The sequence below is a fragment of the Drosophila gunungcola genome (assembly GCF_025200985.1).
Source record: "Drosophila gunungcola strain Sukarami chromosome 3L unlocalized genomic scaffold, Dgunungcola_SK_2 000002F, whole genome shotgun sequence".
Lineage (NCBI taxonomy): Eukaryota > Metazoa > Arthropoda > Insecta > Diptera > Drosophilidae > Drosophila > Drosophila gunungcola.
In genome coordinates, this window is record NW_026453178.1 from 2,444,336 (window position 1) to 2,463,302 (window position 18,967).

At 40.1% G+C, this 18,967-nt stretch overlaps 1 protein-coding gene across 21 annotated transcripts in view; it reads left to right on the plus strand.

The window, feature by feature from the left end:
• The first annotated feature begins 3,860 nt into the window (after positions 1-3,860).
• The window catches only part of LOC128257212 (cell adhesion molecule Dscam2), a 36,556-nt gene continuing 21,449 nt past the window's right edge, over positions 3,861-18,967 (plus strand). For all 21 annotated transcript variants that reach the window (XM_052988111.1, XM_052988112.1, XM_052988113.1 and 18 more), the window contains exons 1-7: positions 3,861-4,499; positions 10,997-11,329; positions 11,406-11,567; positions 12,419-12,565; positions 12,687-12,804; positions 14,804-15,252; positions 15,892-16,036. In XM_052988111.1, the coding sequence (XP_052844071.1) occupies positions 4,451-4,499; positions 10,997-11,329; positions 11,406-11,567; positions 12,419-12,565; positions 12,687-12,804; positions 14,804-15,252; positions 15,892-16,036 (1,403 nt within the window). In that variant the 5' untranslated portion in view covers positions 3,861-4,450. The remainder of the gene's footprint in view (positions 4,500-10,996; positions 11,330-11,405; positions 11,568-12,418; positions 12,566-12,686; positions 12,805-14,803; positions 15,253-15,891; positions 16,037-18,967) is intronic.

Consider the following 18,967-nt stretch of genomic DNA (forward strand, 5'->3'; position numbering starts at 1 on the left):
CGTGGAGAAAAAGTAAAAACAAAATGAAAATATGCCTGCCGCAGGCCTCAAGGCTGCAATTATGCTGAATGACGTTTGCCATGTTGTCAAAGGAATTGTGTATGTGGTATAAGCGAAAGGCTGCAGTTGAAATTGAAAAACATGTAAAATGCGTTGACGATTTCGTTTTTCAATTGCAGCCAAGAGTCGCTGCCGTCGTCGTCATCACCGTCATCGTCGTCACATTTCAACTCACATGAGTTCGCGCACGGCCAGCTGTATACCAATTAAAAATGCAATGGACAACGCCCAAAAAAGTATGCTATGCTATGCAGTGCAGGATGGGTCAGGAAAGGCGGAAAAAAGCACTCACCATGTGGCGGCTGCTGTCAATGACAGGGCAAATAAAATGCAACAAAGCGTGTTGTAAAACGCGCAAAAATGAAAATCAATAGTGATGCTACGGCCGCATATACATTCATGATTCTACCTATATACTCTATATATCGCTCCTATATAAAACGCACCACACACAATTCATATGCTGGTATGGTCAGCTGCTGATGCTGCTGCAGCTTGTACTACTGCCGCTTTTTACATAGGCTTCGAGGGTGTTTGTCATAACAACAACTGTAATCACGAGACAAGTGGGCGGCCGGGGTGTGGCAACAACACATAAACACGGGAAACGGAAACGGACAAGAGGGCGAGGATAATGGGTGGGGTAGGATGGGGTGGGTTGGGGTTGGACGGTCAGGACAACATTCCCGGTCCATTTTGACGTCAGTCATAGAGCGTGCAAATGTTGACCTACATACAAAACGTTGAGCAAACAGGCGCATAAATGCCACGTTAAACAACTGCAACAGCAGCAGCAGCAACAACAACATCGCGCACTGCAGATAAGTCCGCCTTTTTGCCCAGCTGCCAACGCATTGTTAGAAATTGTCGGAGGACATGGCCAGCCGGCATAGTTAATAGCCCATAGTCGTATCACAGCCCATAGCCACAGCCAAATCTATAGTTTTGCATATGCACTGCTAAAAGTCGCCCTCAAATCGAGCAGACACTGGAAATGTAGAAAACAATCCAAAAGATATAGCAATAAGTCTTATTTCTTTAAATTTGTTGGAATTTATAACATATTTTTAAACTAGCAAAGTATTTTAAAAACCGCTATATACAAAAAATCTTGAATAAATTAAAAATAAAATAGTTAAAAATATTATGAAATAATTGTTTTAAGAAATCTTCGTTCGTTTATCTAGAATTTTCTAATAGTCACCATTTATTTGCCGTGCACTCTCTTTCTTGTTATTGTTTTTAATACTTACCAGCATTGGGTTGACAGGCCAACGGTGACCAGTAGCCAGCATCGGATATGAACCAAACCGTTGAATGCATCCGAACAATGCTGGCCTGCATTGTGAGCCAAGAAACGAATGACCAACTGAACTGAATTAAATAGAATTTGAAAGCAGGAGTCTCGAAAGTAACTTTTCCAACTGAAATTTACGACACCGCTGGGGAGTTAGCCCCTTTTTTGGCACGATTCATCGACAGAGAGTGGCCAAAAGTTCCAAGGCAGCTGGTGGCCTACCAATCCACGATTCTACACATCCAGCAGTCCACCAACCCCACCTGGCCACGGCTAATGATGACAGAGTGGGGCGAGTGGCCCAGAGTGAAAACAGTGGCCATAACGCTTGACGCTTCCCTGGTCGCCGCCGGTGTTGTTTTTGCTGCCCGGTGACTGCATTTACTCCCGTTAACGCTGCCAACGTGAGCTGACACGCATTGGCAGTCAGTCAGTTTGCCAGTTTGTCAGTTAGTCAGTTTTTCAGTTTGTCTGTTTGTCAGCCATCCAACCAGGCAACCAACAAACAAACAAGCTCACACTGCTTGAGCCAAAGAGTGTGGTGGCCAAGGGAATCAGAAGAAGGAGGGGCCCAAATATCAAAGTTTAATATACCCTAGATAAAAACGAAGATTATTAAATTTAGTCACGATTAAAAGGGATTTTTAACCCATTTTGAATTGAAGATATAAAAACAAAGTGAATGCCAAAACAATTTTCGATCAATTTAATCTAAATCATTAGATTTAAATATATACGCAGGATATTCAGATGAAATCTATATTTAATACATTAAACATTAGATTTATTTTGTTAAATACTAAGGCACGAACTCGTAAGACATAAGCATCGTTATAAAATCCTTCGCGAGTGTATAAAAGTGTCTGCCTGCAAATTTTGCTAAAACACACATGCACAAGCACACACCGGGACAAAACTCAATGAGTCAATGACTTTTTGGTGTCGTTCGTTGATGCGCAACGCGGTCCCGTTGTCATTAGCAGCGACACCAGAACCAGCACCAGTACCATTACCAGTGCTTTTGCCTCTACCAATACCATTACCAACACGGACACCGCCACGCTCACAAATGCAAGTCACAATCACTCGCACACACACACACCCCCAACTGCAGGACATAGAGGACTCATGAATATGGCTACTGTTGCTTGTCGTTTGTTATTTGTCGTTTGTTGGTGTTTGGTGTCCTATCGCTGTTGCTGTGGGAAATGCTACCGGGTACGAAATAAATTTGGCAGGCAAACACGTTTTTGGCTTATGTTTTATTGTTGTTGCCTTTGTTGTGGCTGTGCGGCGGCTGTGGCTGCGGCGACCACTGTCCTTGGCACGCCTAATGTGGGCCAAAACCAAACCATCCGCATTCTGCTCTCCCCTTTTTACGCATTCACGCGTCCTAAAAACAAGAAATTGGCCAGCCCCAAATGTCCACAAAAAAATCAGTGCACTGGGACTTAAATATGGTTTGAGAAATAAATAATAATAATATTTTTACGTTTTGCATTGGCTGGCTTTCATTTCAGCCTAACACTATATTTATCTTTTTAGGTATGCTTAATATATTTGTTAGTAAAAAAAAAGTCACTGAGTTAAATAGGAAAGCTAAATAAGAAAAATAAAGTAATTCCCAAACCCTTTAAGTTCTAATTATATTTAAATACTACTTTATTGTTCAATACCTTTGATATTCTTATGATTTAAGGATTCTTCTCCATAAATTTTTTTTTTTTACTATCAAGTATCCTTATCCTTAATATCTTCCTGAACATTATTTTCGATGGTGGTTTTCTCTGAGTGTTAAAGCTTTTAAAACGCACGTTTTTAGACTAAATATTATGAGTCTTGGCAGCTGCCTGAATGCAATGTTGTTTTCGCTCCTTTTTACCCGCCTTGTTGGCCATAATTTCCCCTGATGCTCATTAGCAGAAACGGCCAAAAAAGTAGACAACATTTATGCGGCGGCAGGAAGGGTCTTAAGTGTGAAATTGCTTTGCATAATGCCAAGTGAATTATGCAATATTGGCTGGGAATCAGTGCGATGTTACCAAATTGCTTTATTAATTGAATGCAAATTTATCGGATGCCTTATAAATTGAAAGTAAATGAGATTGTTAACCTATTCCCAAGTACGAAAAAGCCATCAACGTCACAGAGTTCATGATGCCTAATCTATGCCAACGAAGATGGAGCTGGCCGAATAATTGAAACATTGGGCTAGGAACTCACGCATGTGGCTGGAAAGCCCTCTGCCACCCACTGCCACCCGCTGCCACCCTCCGCCACCCACTTTTATAACATATTTCCACTTTGACCCAACCACCCAACTGGTCCAGTGTAAACACAGCTGTTTCGAACCCGCTCGAAAAACGTCGTGCCTAACCACAGACAACAAATGGTGGTGCGCATGCCTGGAGAGCACGAGGCTGGCGGGGCTGCCAACTGCACCACTGAATTGAAGCGGGGATGGAGCCACTGGCCACCGTATCCGGCAGTTGCTGTTCGAGGCTCGAAGGATACGCACGGCTCTGGCGGACGACGAAAGTTGGATTGAAAATGCATCGGGACTGAGTGCGATTGTGAGTGAGCGCGCGTGTGGTGAATTTCCGCCGAAGAGAGTCCGGAAGAGAGCTGCAAGTGTCCCTATCGGTTCAAATTTTAAAATTCTAGTAAGAGCGCCCAACTTGGCCGAGAATTCGTGTGGCGGCGCAGTACAAGTCGAGTCCTTGCTGGCAGTCGGTTGTGTCCTGGCCAGGAGAGCTTTTTTCGCTTAGGAGTGTAGTGTGCCGGCTCCGGGCCATGCAGTCCCTCAAAACATAACAAAACACAACAACAAAACACCACATCATCAAATCACCCAATCACCGAAGTGAAAACAAAATCAAAAAGATTATACAAATGTGCCAAAGAATGAGAGGAGAAGAGCCTAGAGTGTCTGAAATGTAAAACCGCTCAAAAGTGAAAGCCAAAATCAAAATTGTACAAGTCACTGCCCACGGAAATTCCTGAAAAAAAAGCTCAGCTCAAAACCCAGCAAACAAAAAAATAAAATCCAACAAATTCAAATTCAAATCAGAATCAAAACAGAAGCCGGAAAACATGTGGATTAGTAGCCGCTTTTTTGTGATTTTCCTGCTGCTCCATCTCGGTAGGTGCCAACCATCAACCATTTCCCATTCCCTTTGCAATTTTTCTCCGGGAAAACTCTTTAGCCGGGCTGCCGGCATTTTAGGCGGCTCTTTTCTTGGTTTTTCCCAAGTCGCTCGGCACGCGCCGCAAAGTATGCTTAGTGCTTTTTGTTTTTCCACCGGCTACTGCTGCTGCTGCTGTGCGTGTGATTTTGTTGCCATAAGACCCAACAGCTGTCGGCGTGTTTTTTTTCCCCTTCTTGAGTCTCGGATCTTGGTTTACGCCTCCGAAACGGAACTTATTATTAAGTCTTGCGAGTAAAACAAAAGGATTTGGGGCTTTTGCAAGATATTCTTGCCGGCTTAGGCAGAAACGAAGAAGGGAAAAAACGGCGCCGGCAAAGAATTATCCTCGGCCTGGGTAATTACTCACTTTATTATCATTCAAAGCGGAATCTTCACTGCCGCATAGAGACCTGAATTTATGGTGATTCATACGAGTGTGGAGGTGCCATAATTTATGATATATTTGAGTGTCTCTCGTCCAGAACTAAGTGCAAATGACTTGGTCGCTTTATGGAGCAGCCAAGCCCAGAGACCATAAAATTGTCGGCAAAACTAAAGCCGAAATGCTCCTACATAATATGAAATTGCCTTATGATAAAAACCAGGCGTCAATTTATGTTACACAAAACGACTTCCCCATCTCATCGTTATATGCGTGTACACAGAGAAAAAAACTTTTTAACAACCAACATTTTCATCATAAAAGGCCTTCGAATCATTTATGTTACTAAAATAAACTTTTAAGAGAAATAGAAAAACACTTTCAAAAGCAATTAATATTTGTGGAAATAAATGAAGCCGGATTTTCTTAAGAAATTATTATTATTAATACAATTTTATCATCTATCCGGACGATCACATTCTTAACCTTTCTCAATTATTAAATCTTCTTCTGCTACGTTTCAGACTCAATACTTTTATAATGAACGAAAGTCTCTAGATTCAAGACTTTTTCTTAAGCAATTTTTTTCTGTGTATTTATGGAAGTGTGTGCGGGACAGCCTAATGAAATGTGTCAGGAGCAGAGCACTCGATCGACCCACCGACCCTTTCGTATCCGTGAAGCTGTATGTGCGGGTGAAAAACCTCTTTTGGAAATTTGATATTTTCCAATTTTCATTGCCTAGCTCTGGCATTCGATGGGGACTGGCTTACATGTCTATTCGCCATACCAACAAAAAAAAAAAGAAAAAAATTATCAAAATGCCGCACAGATATTTCATGTTCCATACTCATCCACAAACATATACATTCGCACCCTCGCCGAAACTCGAAGCTGGGAGCAAATGAAAAATATGCAAATGAAATTGTTGCTCAATGTCTAAGCGTACACTTCTTGCTCTGGGGTTGTGAGAGATGGCTCACATTTTTCGGTGTTGTTATTCCATTTCCATGCAGATAATCATAAAATATAATACGTTATATAAAATCAGCAGCACCGACAACAACAACAGCGCCACAAATCCGATTAGAGGAGAGCTGGGAGAAAGATTGGGGATTGTGATGGAAAATGAAATTATGAAAAATTATGGCCAACTGCAAAAGTTTCCAGCACACTATGATTGATTATGTTTTAAACCGTTTATGACAAACGCTTTAATTTGTTGTAGGATTAATGAAGTGCAAGGGAAAAAGTTTAAATTAAATGTTCACCAGATGGCAATCTAACTTCTTAAAGCCGGATGGCTGAGAAACCCTAGTTTCTGTGGCTGGCGTTATTAATGATTTGATCTACCGCACTATAAGTTTGTTGGATTTGTGCTTTCAAGATTAATAGTGTTGCAATATCAGATTAGTTAAATTTTCAGCTTGTATATTTACATAAAATCTCTTGCAAAAAGTTATTTTAATTTGGGACTTAAATATTAAAAATATGAGATTCGATTGTTCTTTAAGAAAATTAGTGAAAATAAAGAAAAAATGGTATACACAAAATTAAAATAAAAGGCTTAACGATTATTTATTTTGCTAAAATGAAATATTTTTGATTACCAAATATATTTGACTAGGCTTATATTGTTTTCTAAAACTAAGATGTACTATATGCATATCCTACATTAAATCAATGTGATACAACTGCTAAATATAAATATATATATTCGAGATTGATTGTAGTCTGATAATAATATCAACTCTATTTTTGGGAAAAGAATTTCCAACATTAATATTAAAAAAATATATAATTGCGAACTTTGTTAAACATGAATGGCTTAGATCCCCAAAACGCCACTCTCTGTTTCTTCAATGTATTTTTCTGCTCTTATTTTGCAAACCAAAACCGGCTAACAAAAGATTTTGAGCGTCTTATTGGACCCGTCTTGGCCCTCTTTCCGCCCGATTCCTGTGTGCACTTTGAGCCAACTGGAGCACATCTTACTAGAACTCCGGCCAAGGCAGCAACAAAATCAAGTTATTTACAATTATTATTCGGTCCGGGGCTGTTGTTGTTGGGCTGCGCGTTGGTCTGTAAACGTTTTAACTTCTTTCAAGTTTTCCTTTTATTTTTTTTTGGCCAAGCAATATTGAGTGGATATCTTTGGGTGTTTGGGTCACGCCTTCCTGCCGCTCGTTTTTGCGCATAAAAATTGAATTTCCTGTATTTTTCGAGCTGATTGCTTACAAGGTTCGTCCCCTCATTTCCGGCAGTGGCCCGGAATACTTCTGTGGTCTTAAAGTCTACTACATTTTTTTTTGTCGTTTGGCTTTAATGGGTGACATGGCCTGTTCCCAGGTTCGTGGGCCATTAGAAATATTACCACTGCATTGCCAGCCGAATGTAGGCACACTGCAGCCACAAAACATCACACCCGCCCGCCTGGAGGCAACGAAATAATTTCGAAAAGTGCCAAAAGGGCATAATCCAAACAGCACCAGAAAAAAGGAAAAAAAATTCGAAGAGCAGGCAAAAAAAAGAAATAAAGAACACACACACAGAAAATAATGTCTGAGGAGCTTGGCAAAGTAACCCCTCAAGACTCGCACAAGTGGATGGGAAACACATTCGGAGTGAAAGGAGTGAAATGTACGACACAAAACGAGCGGAAGTGCGAGCCAAAGAAGGCGGGTGTAAAGGGGGCGGGGCCGCAGCCGGGGGCAGTTGCACATGCAGACGTAGACGCAGAGTTCCATGACTGCTGCAGGTATTACAGCAAACCGAGCTGGGAAAACAACTTGGAAAATAAATTTGTGGCAAATGTAGACGGTCCAAATGCACTTTTGCATTGGCAAAAGAATGCTGTCCGAATTGATTGGGGAACACTCAATTGTGTCGACATAGAGGTGATGGAATTGTTTTTTGCTAAACAAATAAGCAGGTAAAAGCATTGGCGAATTACCACAAATGTATTTAACTTGCATCTACAATTGATGACTGAGTCTTCCGATCATTATACATTTTGTATATAATCAGGGAATGATGTTGTATGCTGTTGCTTATAAGCATATGAAAGCAAAATGGTTCTAACAAATATTTTTCATTAATGTTGATACCTTAAGACACCTAATTAAATGACTTAAGATATATTTTATCATTCTCAAATTTGTTTTATTCGGTTCTTGAAAGAAAAATCAAGAATCGAAAAACATAGATAAATATACTAGGACTTTAAAATTCAATAGCATTTGGATTTCTCCAACCATAGTTCCAAATTGAAATCCTTAAATTTTAAATAGATTTTGGTTTTATTTTTTATGAATTTATTTTTTCTTTAACTGTCAGTCCAATTTAATAGCTAGATTGATTTTTGAATTTGTCATTGGACCCTTTTGATATGGGCCGAAAGGCAAGGCGAGTAGGCAACAAAGAAAGAGTCCGAGTCGGAACAAAGCTCATCCCCACATGCATAAATGCAGGACGTTCAGGGAGAACAAACTCACAGGAACCCAAAGAGGGTGGACTTTTTGTTTTCGCAGGAAAGAATAAAACCCCTACAAGTGGATGTATTCACAGGCCGACTCACATGCTCCCAACCGCATATACATATGTACACACATGGGATCCTGCTCCAAGGCACAAGCACAGGCTCGTAAAACATACCCTTTCTACCCAAAAGCGGAAAAAAATGAGAAACGAGTGCCAAGCATACTCAAGACATACTTGCAATAATTTTATGGCCTGGCAGAGGCTTCGTCTTTATCAGAGTCCTGGACCAGGAGCTGTATTTACACAGAGGAAAATAACTCTAGCATACAAAGTTTTATACTGATCTTCTTCAAACACTATCAAATATTTTGGTAATTTTAAAAATTGAGTTTTAGTTTATTTATTTAAAAGGCCCAGTGCTTGTTATGTTTTATCCTGTACTTACTATACATTTTGTATTAGGTTTGGAAATATAAAAAAACATTTATTTAAAGTTTCACTTTGTATTTAGATACTTTAAAAGCATCTAACCAATAATACAACACATTAAAATTTAAAAACATATATTCTACAATCATCGTTTGTGGTAGTCTCTACTAAAGATTTATTTATTTTATTGTGACACAAATATAAAATCAAATTTTACAAATTCCAAAGATAAATATATTTATTTAAGTCTCAACAAATTTAAATGTGAAATTTTATTCACATTTACCAACTATTGTGATCAATTTAGAAACCTAAATTGATATTTTTGATACCGATCTTGTGAATTTTTTTTCCGTGTGATTTGAGCCGCTGGAGAGCCATGAAATCAGCAGGGAAAAGCGAAATGGAAGCATCACGGAGAACGAGGCGATGAGACAGACGGAGTCGAAACCAGAAAGCAGTTACATAAAAATCCATGCTGTCGAGCATAAAACAAAAAGCGCCTGGCCAGGCACAACAAAAAGCGTACAAAAGCAAAAAGAACAAAACAGAGAAAGGCAAAAAAAAAAAAAAAATCAAATGGGAAAAAAAAGGGGGAAAAAAAACCAACAAAAAACAACTCTAATTGCAGACACAATGACTTGTAGGGCCGGAATCTAGGGGGAATCAGGGGATTCGGGAGTCCTGGGCAGGGCGAATCCTGGAGATTGAACGAGTTGCAAGGATTTGCACAGCGCCGCAGGGAAAGATGCCCGCTCCGGTGGCAGACAGACAGCCGAGGCGCATTCATGTGAAATATGAAGCGAAATGTCAATTTGGAGAAATATATACATATAGATGAATACCCCGGGCACTCGCCGCATCTATAGTATGTATTTGGGTCTGGGGGCCATAGGGAACTTGAACCGAGCTAAAGACGAAACTGTTGTTCTAATTTGGGATAAGGCTAAATCTGTTTGTTCGCGATAACGGGTTTCGAATGCGACAATGGCTGGGCCGTATAAAAAAATGTAAATGCTTATTAAAGTGCGAAAAGGTTTCAAGGGATTTGCGCACCCAAGAAGGCCAGCGGCTCTTTATGAATTTTTGATATCTCTCAGGGATTATTGCTTTTGTTTATGGCAGCTCACAAAATTTAATATACAATGAGGAGCATTTTCATGCATTTATATGCGGTTTGTAAATGATGTATAGACCAATAAAAATTTTAAACCCGAAATGCATAAACTCAACATCCATTGCAGGGTTCATTTTTTATGTATTTACATTTTACGAGTTTATCACTAAATTGAAAGGCTTGAGTATCTTCAACAGCAACACTGATCTCCATTTTCTTTTTGTTTTCAAAAAATCAAATTAAAATGGGACCCACACTTTAACGGTATATAGCTTTCTTGTGTCACTTTATAGGCATAAAGGTTTGAGATGTAAAAGAAATATTTGTTTTCAAATAAACAAAAATATTTGTAGTACAAAAAATTTACCTTGTGTGAATGCCCAATTATTTTCTTTATATATTAGACCATGTTTAGGACATAATAGAAAAATAAAATACATATATCTAAAGATACAAAAATGTTGTTCTTTTCAGAAATAAATTAAACATACAATAATAAACGTTATAGCCGAGAGTCCCGACTATTCAGATACACGTTACTCAGCGTACCAATACTAAAATAATAATTTTGCCGCCTAAAAATAATCAGGATTTTGTTCAATCCATTTCCCGAAAGATGTATATAATTCTCATAGCTTTTTAAATAATAAAAACATTTTTACAAGCCGACTTTGAAAAAAAAGTGCAAGAAATTAATATTTCTTAATCAATATAGTTAATACAATTACTCTTACATATGTTAGTAAGTCCTTATTGGTAAAAAAAAACTAATTAAGGAGTGTTTTTTTTTTGACGGTTTTATTATCTAGCTAGTATATTGTGTTCTAAGTTAAACTGTTTTTAAAAATGGCACTTCAGATATAGAGTCGAAATTTATTAAACCGTAACAATTTTGTTGTGTCGCCTTAATGACTTGAAAGTCTAAAAATACGACCCATTCAAATACGGTAAAAACAAATATTAATCATAAACAATCCTTTCACGTAAATTATCTATTTTTTTATTAAAACATTATATATTAATATTTTTTGTGCATATTGCAGATACCACCTGCAGTGAACCGTTTGAAGCCCACCTGCGCGGACCCGGATTTGTGATGGAGCCGCCGGGGCGGGTGGAGTTCTCGAACTCCTCGGGCGGCTGGCTGGACTGCTCGGCGTCCGGAAGTCCGCAGCCGACGGTCGATTGGGTGCACGCGGACGGATCGGCGGTGACCGAGATCCACGGCGTACGGCGGGTGCTGCGGAACGGAACGCTCGTCCTGATGCCATTCGCGGCAGCCGCCTACCACCAGGATGTGCACAACACGATCTACCGCTGCATCGCCAGCAATTCGGTGGGTCGCATTGTTTCGCGGGACGTGCAAGTGAGGGCAGGTGAGTGGCTACAGCCTGGAAGGGGTTCGAAGGCAGAGACGGAACGGCATATTAAAATATATACTTATCTCTGCAGTCGTCGCCCAGGCCTACAAAGTGGATGTGGAGGTGCTATCTGCGTCCCGGGGCTGCACCGCCATCCTGCGCTGCGTGGTGCCCACGTTCGTCAAGGAATTGGTACGAGTGGTCTCGTGGGTTCATGAACCCGCTATCTACATCTATCCCTCGTTGCAAGGCGGTAAGTAACCCACCCAGGGCTCTCTCTTATCCTTTCGTCCTTCTGCCAGAAAGCGAAACGAAAAGGAAGCGAAGCAAAGCGAAGCGGAGCTCAACTCTGCATCCTTGTCCCTGTGCCAAAGCCAACAAAGTGCATTGTTTGTTTGCAGTATTTGCCTCACATGTTTGCCTGCTTAGCTGCCATTTCCATCCGCACCTGCACCCCTCTCCTTAGGTCCTTTGGTGTATAATTAACATTGTCCTTTAGCAATTTGAGACGAGCTTTTGGCCTGCCTTAGCTCACTCCTCAACGAGCTGCCACTCCGGTTGTCTGTGTTACAAAGAACATTCTCTCTATTTTTTACATATTCGTTTTTTATGCCCGGCTTTTGTGGCGGGTAAACTATTCGGAAAGGTCGAGAGTGTCTGGCGGAAAATTTAAACCATATCAAATATGCGACAGCATAGGGGCATCCATCTTAATTAATCTTGTCAACAGGAATGTCAATTTATTCTTTTGTTTTATTTGAGATGGATGCCAGTCACAACTTTCGATTGTTTTTAATGGCGATTTATTTTGAAAAAAGGAGATTAGCTTGTTCTGGTTTTGGCTTTCGAAGAACAAGATCAAATTTAGTATAAGTTGTATATTGTTTCCCTTAAATGATTTAGTCCTTTTAATTACTTAAAGAGGAAATTTTGAAATGCTAAAAAGCCTGTTTCCAGTCAATTTAAGCTTGGTTTTCCTTTCCCTATTTCCAACTCTTTTAAAAGGATTTATATCACATTTGTGGGATCATCGGGTTCTGGCGTGAATTTTTTTTCAGAATAAAGTATTCATCTAAATATTTTTCTCGTTTTGCTGTCCCACAGATGGCAAATTTCATTTGCTGCCCACCGGTGAGCTGCTCATCCACAATCTGCAGGAGAGCGACGAGTCGCAGTCCTTCCGCTGCCGCAGCATGCACCGACTCACCCGTCAGGTGGTCGTCAGTTCGCCCACCCGACTGCGTATTAATTGTGAGTATACCCAGACCCAAGGCCAAAATTCCCAACCCTAAACCCAAGCCCAAAGACCCAGACCATAAGCGACAACGAATGTCGCATATATCACCAACATCTCTATCATCTCTCGCCGCAGCGCATCGCGGCATCATTTCGCCGAGCGTTGTGGAGCACACGGCTCATGTGCAGGTGTCGCAGGACGAGGGCGCAGTGCTGCTGTGCGTCGCCCAGGGATGTCCTTCGCCCGAATACAGGTGTGTATAGGTGCCGCAAATCGATGGCATCCACTCCCGCTCCCACTTCCACCCACTTTCTCACTCACTAGCCCGCTCCCTGAGAGCTTTAGCACACATTTCTGGGGAAACTTTTGACGTTGACAGGTCCTGGCCGCACAAACATCATAACGCTGTGCTATTAGTTATTAGTGCACTTGGGAAAAGTAAAGGATCTGGGTTCATTGTTCCATGAATTTTTTGTTCTCTTTGAGCACAAAGTCTTAAGCTTTTTAACTCTTTAAATATAAAAATTGGAACCATATACAAGCATACTTTCTTAAAAATGTTTTCTTAAGGCATACACATTAAAAAACCATTTAAATTAATTTTTTAAAAATTGGTATATTTTATTGTCTTTATCTATGTCCAACATACTATAAAAAAACATTTAAAAAATACATAATTACAAACTATTTTCCCCTGTGCAAAGTCAGTCATGCCTTCTGCTGGTGTGAGTTAATTGAAACGCATACATCTATAAAATGTGCGGTCAGGGCATTTAGTTTCCCAGCCAAATAAATAAACAACCGCTCTGGGGTTCCAAGTGAGTAATGTTGATGATGAGGGGTAAATTGTGAGCTGACGTGCACATTATTTTGTAAAATGTGTCTAAAGAGTTGGCAATGTGTTGCCTTAATTGAAATGTGAACTAAAAGCGTTAGTTAACTTTCTCGACAGCCGACGGGGCGTATGCGTTATGCAGCGTAACGTACACGCTTGCACGGCAACAATGGTCTACGTAATGATGTGTATACAGTTCGGATAGAAAGTCTGCAGCCACATCGAACACACTGACAGCATATATGAGCCCATAATTACGCTTTGATAAGCAGACAAGTAATACCAGATCCGAGGGGTTTTTGTGGCGGAGGATGAACAACAATGTCAGACTGCTGACAGAAAACAAAAGAATCTATAAGCAGTGGTATGCTCGGGGGGCTCCTCACATATAGATAGATTGCTGTGCCAGGGGAAAAAAACTTGTAGCCATTTCATAATTAATACAACAGAGCGGGACGAGGGTCCTACGAGATAATGAGCGAAGCAAAGGATTAATGCTACATTAAACAAAGGCACCATCAGCACAGACAGCTTGGGATGAGGTATTACGGATAAAGAATGCCAAAGGTAGTTTATCAGGCCTTGAACTTCGCTTGGTTGGCTGATAGTTCCAATGAAACTACACTTTCAATAATGTTTAAAACTTTGACAGCTATCGGGTGCTAGATTTCGCTTCTGCGAACCCAGATGGTATGTGACAAATGGGCTACATTTGCCCAAAAGCTGAACTCCATTAATTTAAGTCAGCTCGCCAAAGAATGATATGCTCAAATTGCAAAGCAAAGCTTTTAATTATAAATGTGATACACTTGGAAACAAAAGTAGACGTTTTACTTAAAGTTACAAGGTTTTGGCTCTTAATGTTCCAACTATTTCTCCGTTTTATCTTAAAAATTATGTTCTGTAATCGAATTTATCGGGTAATAAAGTCTTTCTATTAATTTGTAAAACTATATTTAAACCAGCAGTCAAAGAAATAAAAACAATGACTTCTAAAAATCTCCACTAGGTTTAACATTTATCAACAAGGTTTTTAAATCCAGGCTAAACTTTTACAAAAACCTTTAAAAATTTGGCCAAAATATTGTTTTCTATTAAAATAGGAGTATCTATTAAATAAGAAAGAAACCAGAATAAGAAATAACTTTTTTTAAGGAAAACAGAGAACATACAGAAAATCTAAAAAAAGATGTCTGAGTGTAGGTATGTGTTTTAAATTCTAAATTACATTTTGGCTGCAGAATGGATGCTGCGAGACTGCATTGAATACAGAAATAGATTGCAATAACCACATTTTCCGAGCTCTTTTCTTTTTTTTCTTATAATTTTCCAATTGAAAATCACGATTAATGGATTCGATTTACAAATGTCTGATTCACATAAATCTTCTCTTTTCACCTCCCCCCTCTCCACTTAGCTGGTACACCCACAATGGAGCAGGACCACTGCCCGTGCTGAGTGGTCCCCGTGTCCGGCTGCTGGGCCCCATCCTGGCCATCGAGGCCGTGACCGGCGAGGATTCCGGAGTCTACAAGTGCACGGCCGGCAATGTGGGCGGCGAGGCTAGTGCCGAGCTCCGTCTGACAGTGGCCACTCCCATCCAAGTGGAAATCTCGCCGAATGTCCTCAGCGTTCACATGGGCGGCACCGCGGAGTTCCGCTGCCTGGTCACCAGCAACGGCAGCCCGGTGGGCATGCAAAACATCCTGTGGTACAAGGACGGGCGCCAGTTACCCTCCTCGGGACGAGTGGAGGACACGCTGGTGGTGCCGCGAGTGAGTCGGGAAAACCGAGGCATGTACCAGTGCGTGGTGCGACGGCCCGAGGGCGATACGTTCCAGGCCACCGCCGAGCTCCAGCTGGGAGGTAAGTTCATAAAGTACTTGAAAATATTCTTTTTAGACGGGTTAAAATTGTTAAAGCGAAACTATTTTATGTTTTTGTAAAATACTCTTTTTAATGATCAGTGAGTCTATATCTTAATAGATCTTAAGCTAAGAAGCATAGGCAATTCAAAATTGGATTCTTTGAAAAGTCAACCTGTTTTATATTATTCCATATATTCTTTTTTTGTTTAATTAACTATTTTGTTTGTTCTTTAAAGATAGTTATATTATGTTCAAAATAAACTAAATCCAAAGTTTCTTTATGTGAAGTCAAATAAGCTAATATATATTTTTAAATTTATTTAATTCATATGTTTTCAATTTATTTTATTAAGATTTCGGTAGCAGAAACCATACTTTTGTACATGTTTTTATTTGAAAAAATGTTTAGATTAAAATTTGTTAAATATTTCTATATTTTTTATTGAGTCATCTATCCATAAATAAAGCAACAGAATTTATTTTAAATATGCATTTTTTTTCTTCTGACTTATAAACCACTTTGGTCCTGTTTTGGAAATCCTTGATTTTTGTAGTATCCAAAAGCCCCCTAGTGAATGCGACTAGCTTATGGGTAAATTATTAATGTGACCTCTTGCCACCACATTGTACCCCCTAGATGCGCCGCCCGTTTTGCTGTACAGCTTCATCGAGCAGACCCTGCAGCCAGGACCAGCTGTGAGCCTCAAGTGCTCCGCTGCCGGCAATCCTACGCCGCAGATTTCATGGACACTGGACGGATTTCCGCTGCCATCAAACGGAAGGTAATTGAACTTGTTGAAAGGGGCTGAAAGTGGGTGAGAATGGGGTGGAGGTTGGGGATTCGTGAGGGGCTTGGCAATGGCAACGCTGCGGGTGCCCTGCAGACATTTATCTCAACTGCGGCTGCGGTTGCATTTATTGCACTCGTTGTGTGTTTGTGTGTGTGTGCTTTCTGCTTTTTTCCCCCATTTTTTTTGTTGTACTTTGCGCTTTCCTTTCAAAAACATTGCCCCACGAATATATAGAAAAACATATACATATACATATATAGAAAGTGGCTGCCGACTGCCGCGCCTACAAAGGTGGGTGGTTTGGGTCGGCCTCGTCTGCTCCAGCGTTCATTCACTCCTGTTTCTGCGACTGTAAATGTATCTGAATCCGCAACCGTATATGTATCTGTATCTGTATCTGAACCTGCTTCGCTTCTGCATCTGTGTCTGCGTCTGTCCCAAGGTTCCGACTTTGCCTTTCTATTTGTTAATTAAGCCCGGTCGGTCGGTCGGCCAAACCGTAGGCAGTAGCCTCACGCATTTAATTGCATTTTTAGCTGGCCCGTTGCCAACTAAAATTAAATGCCATCCCATGCCATGGTCTTTAATGACATTGACATTTGCATTGGCCGAATATAAAATCGAAGCGATCGGATCCAATTGAATCCAGACTTCACAAATAGTTGACTGGATGACGACGGGTAGTGCTAGCAAATAAAATGCAACAGCGAATCGATTGATTGGCAATTCGGTCTGCGACATTGTCAGTTCGTCATTCATTTGATTTTTATCGTACTTTACTCTTCCTTTACCTGCTGGCAAACCCTTTTTTTGCGGCGCTTCTGCTTCATTTGCAGTTCGTTCGGCAGCTTCCACTAATTGTTTGAGCTACGTCTGTAATGATTTGCAAGTCAAAGTTTTCGTCCGCCCACTGTTGACTTTTGTTGTTGATTAAAAATACCAGCACCATCATGAAAATCAAACGCTTTTTATTTGCCATCGCATTTTGTCTTTGACTCTTGCTTGGTGATGCAGCAAAAAAAACGTGGAATAATAAAAACTAAGGCAACCGTGTCCTGATTGTTGTCCTGCGTCGACCAGCTGTGCAATATTTTAATTAAAACTTATGCAATATGTCAGGAGCAGGAGACAAGATCCAATCAACTCAATAGCAGGAGGGTTTTGTGGAAAATAGACTAGACTCCTAGATATCTCTTAGTTTGGTTGATTATATTTGTTTGAAATTTTGTTAAACTATTTTATATTTATTTTCTTATTTTATTTAAGTAAAATTAACGCACTGAATATATTTTTGTTTTGGATAGCTTTCTGTTTATAAATTAAAATACAGTCTGTATTAAAAGAAATGGGTTTTCTGGCTTTATAATAAAGGTTCTTTTCCTATGAATGTTTATATTTTTCTCAAATGAATACTCATTTATTTAGTAACTATACCTTTAGCTAGCTAGAATTAAGTCTATACACGCAATATGAACTGTACGACCATCAATCTCCATTAGTTCTAAGCCATTTAAAAGTTTATAAAAAAATATGACTAGATTTTATACATGTAAAGCACATGAGAGTGCAACTTAAGGCTGTCGACGACATCGCCATGAATTTGCTTCGCTCAAGTGGTCATCCTTTCCTATGCCCTTGGACCTTTTCCCTTGACCATTCCACTCGCAGATGGTCATCGGGATGAAGTCCAGGAGGATGGCTTGACCACAAGGCAAAATTGATTACAAAAATTTGTGTGTTATGTGGTCGGTGTGAAAATTTGCTTTCGGAAAACTTGTGCGGACATGCAGACGCCGATGGCTCTAATTTAAAAGTTATCTGAGCAACACAATTTTGACACTTAATGCCCGTAGGCAATATCCTGGCGTCGCTGGCAACCTAATTTGCCAGGCAGCAGCATCCTTCGCAATGCTGCACAATTTCTCCTGCTGTTTGCGTTGTTATTGCCGAGTTTTAAGTGGCTTACATTATTCGGTTTAAAGGTATATCAACTTGGTAAATGTATTTATTTAATACACAGACATGCACACACAAGTCAAAGTGGCAGACAGACAGGCTGGCAAACAGGCAAGTCGGTGGAAATGGGCGGCGGGGTCGACGGGGCGGGGCAGACGCCTTGGGGCGGAAATTAAATGATTGCGCGCACGAGGTAACGCAACACTCAAACGCTCATTTTACGCCATTTTCAAAAGTTTGTCTGCGGCGGTGCCAGAAACTGAGGCCCAGGCCGTTGAGGCGACGTCTTCTTCCTCCGGGTTTCCTCAGCCATTTCCCCCAGCTTTCCTCCGCTTTTCCTGTGGAGCAGTGCTAAGACATCGACGGAGGCGTGTGTGCGTGATGCGTTTGACTACAACTGCAGGCGTTATGGAAATGTGTGTAATTTTGGCCTAAATGAGAAAACGCTTAAGCTGCAGGAGGAACGCAACATAATGCCATGTGAACTTGAGTGAACCCGGTTTTTAATTAAAAATTTGGAACTTCTTTTAAGTGTCCGATGTAGACAGTAAGTTATCTTACCTTATATGTATGATATGGTGTACTGATTATCTTCAGGTTTTGTAAAATAGCTAAATTCAATTTAAATTAAAGCTGGTGCAGACTAAAAATAAGTTCGTTTTAGATATATCAGGAAACGCAGAGAAAATTAATATTAAAGGATACCTAGGTTACTGCGACCAATCATTTTCATTCAGGAATTAATATCAGTTAAGACACATATAATAATTACCTTTTGTCCTAGACGACTAATTATTTTTTAATTTTATCAATGATTTAATTTAAAGATTTAGTAAATACACAATTATTACAAATAATTATATTATATATTAAAAATCTTGTATTAAAATTTTGTTGTATTTTTAGATTTCCATTAATCGGTAATAAGGTTTACCCTTTTGCGCTTAATTCGTGCTTGCAAATTAA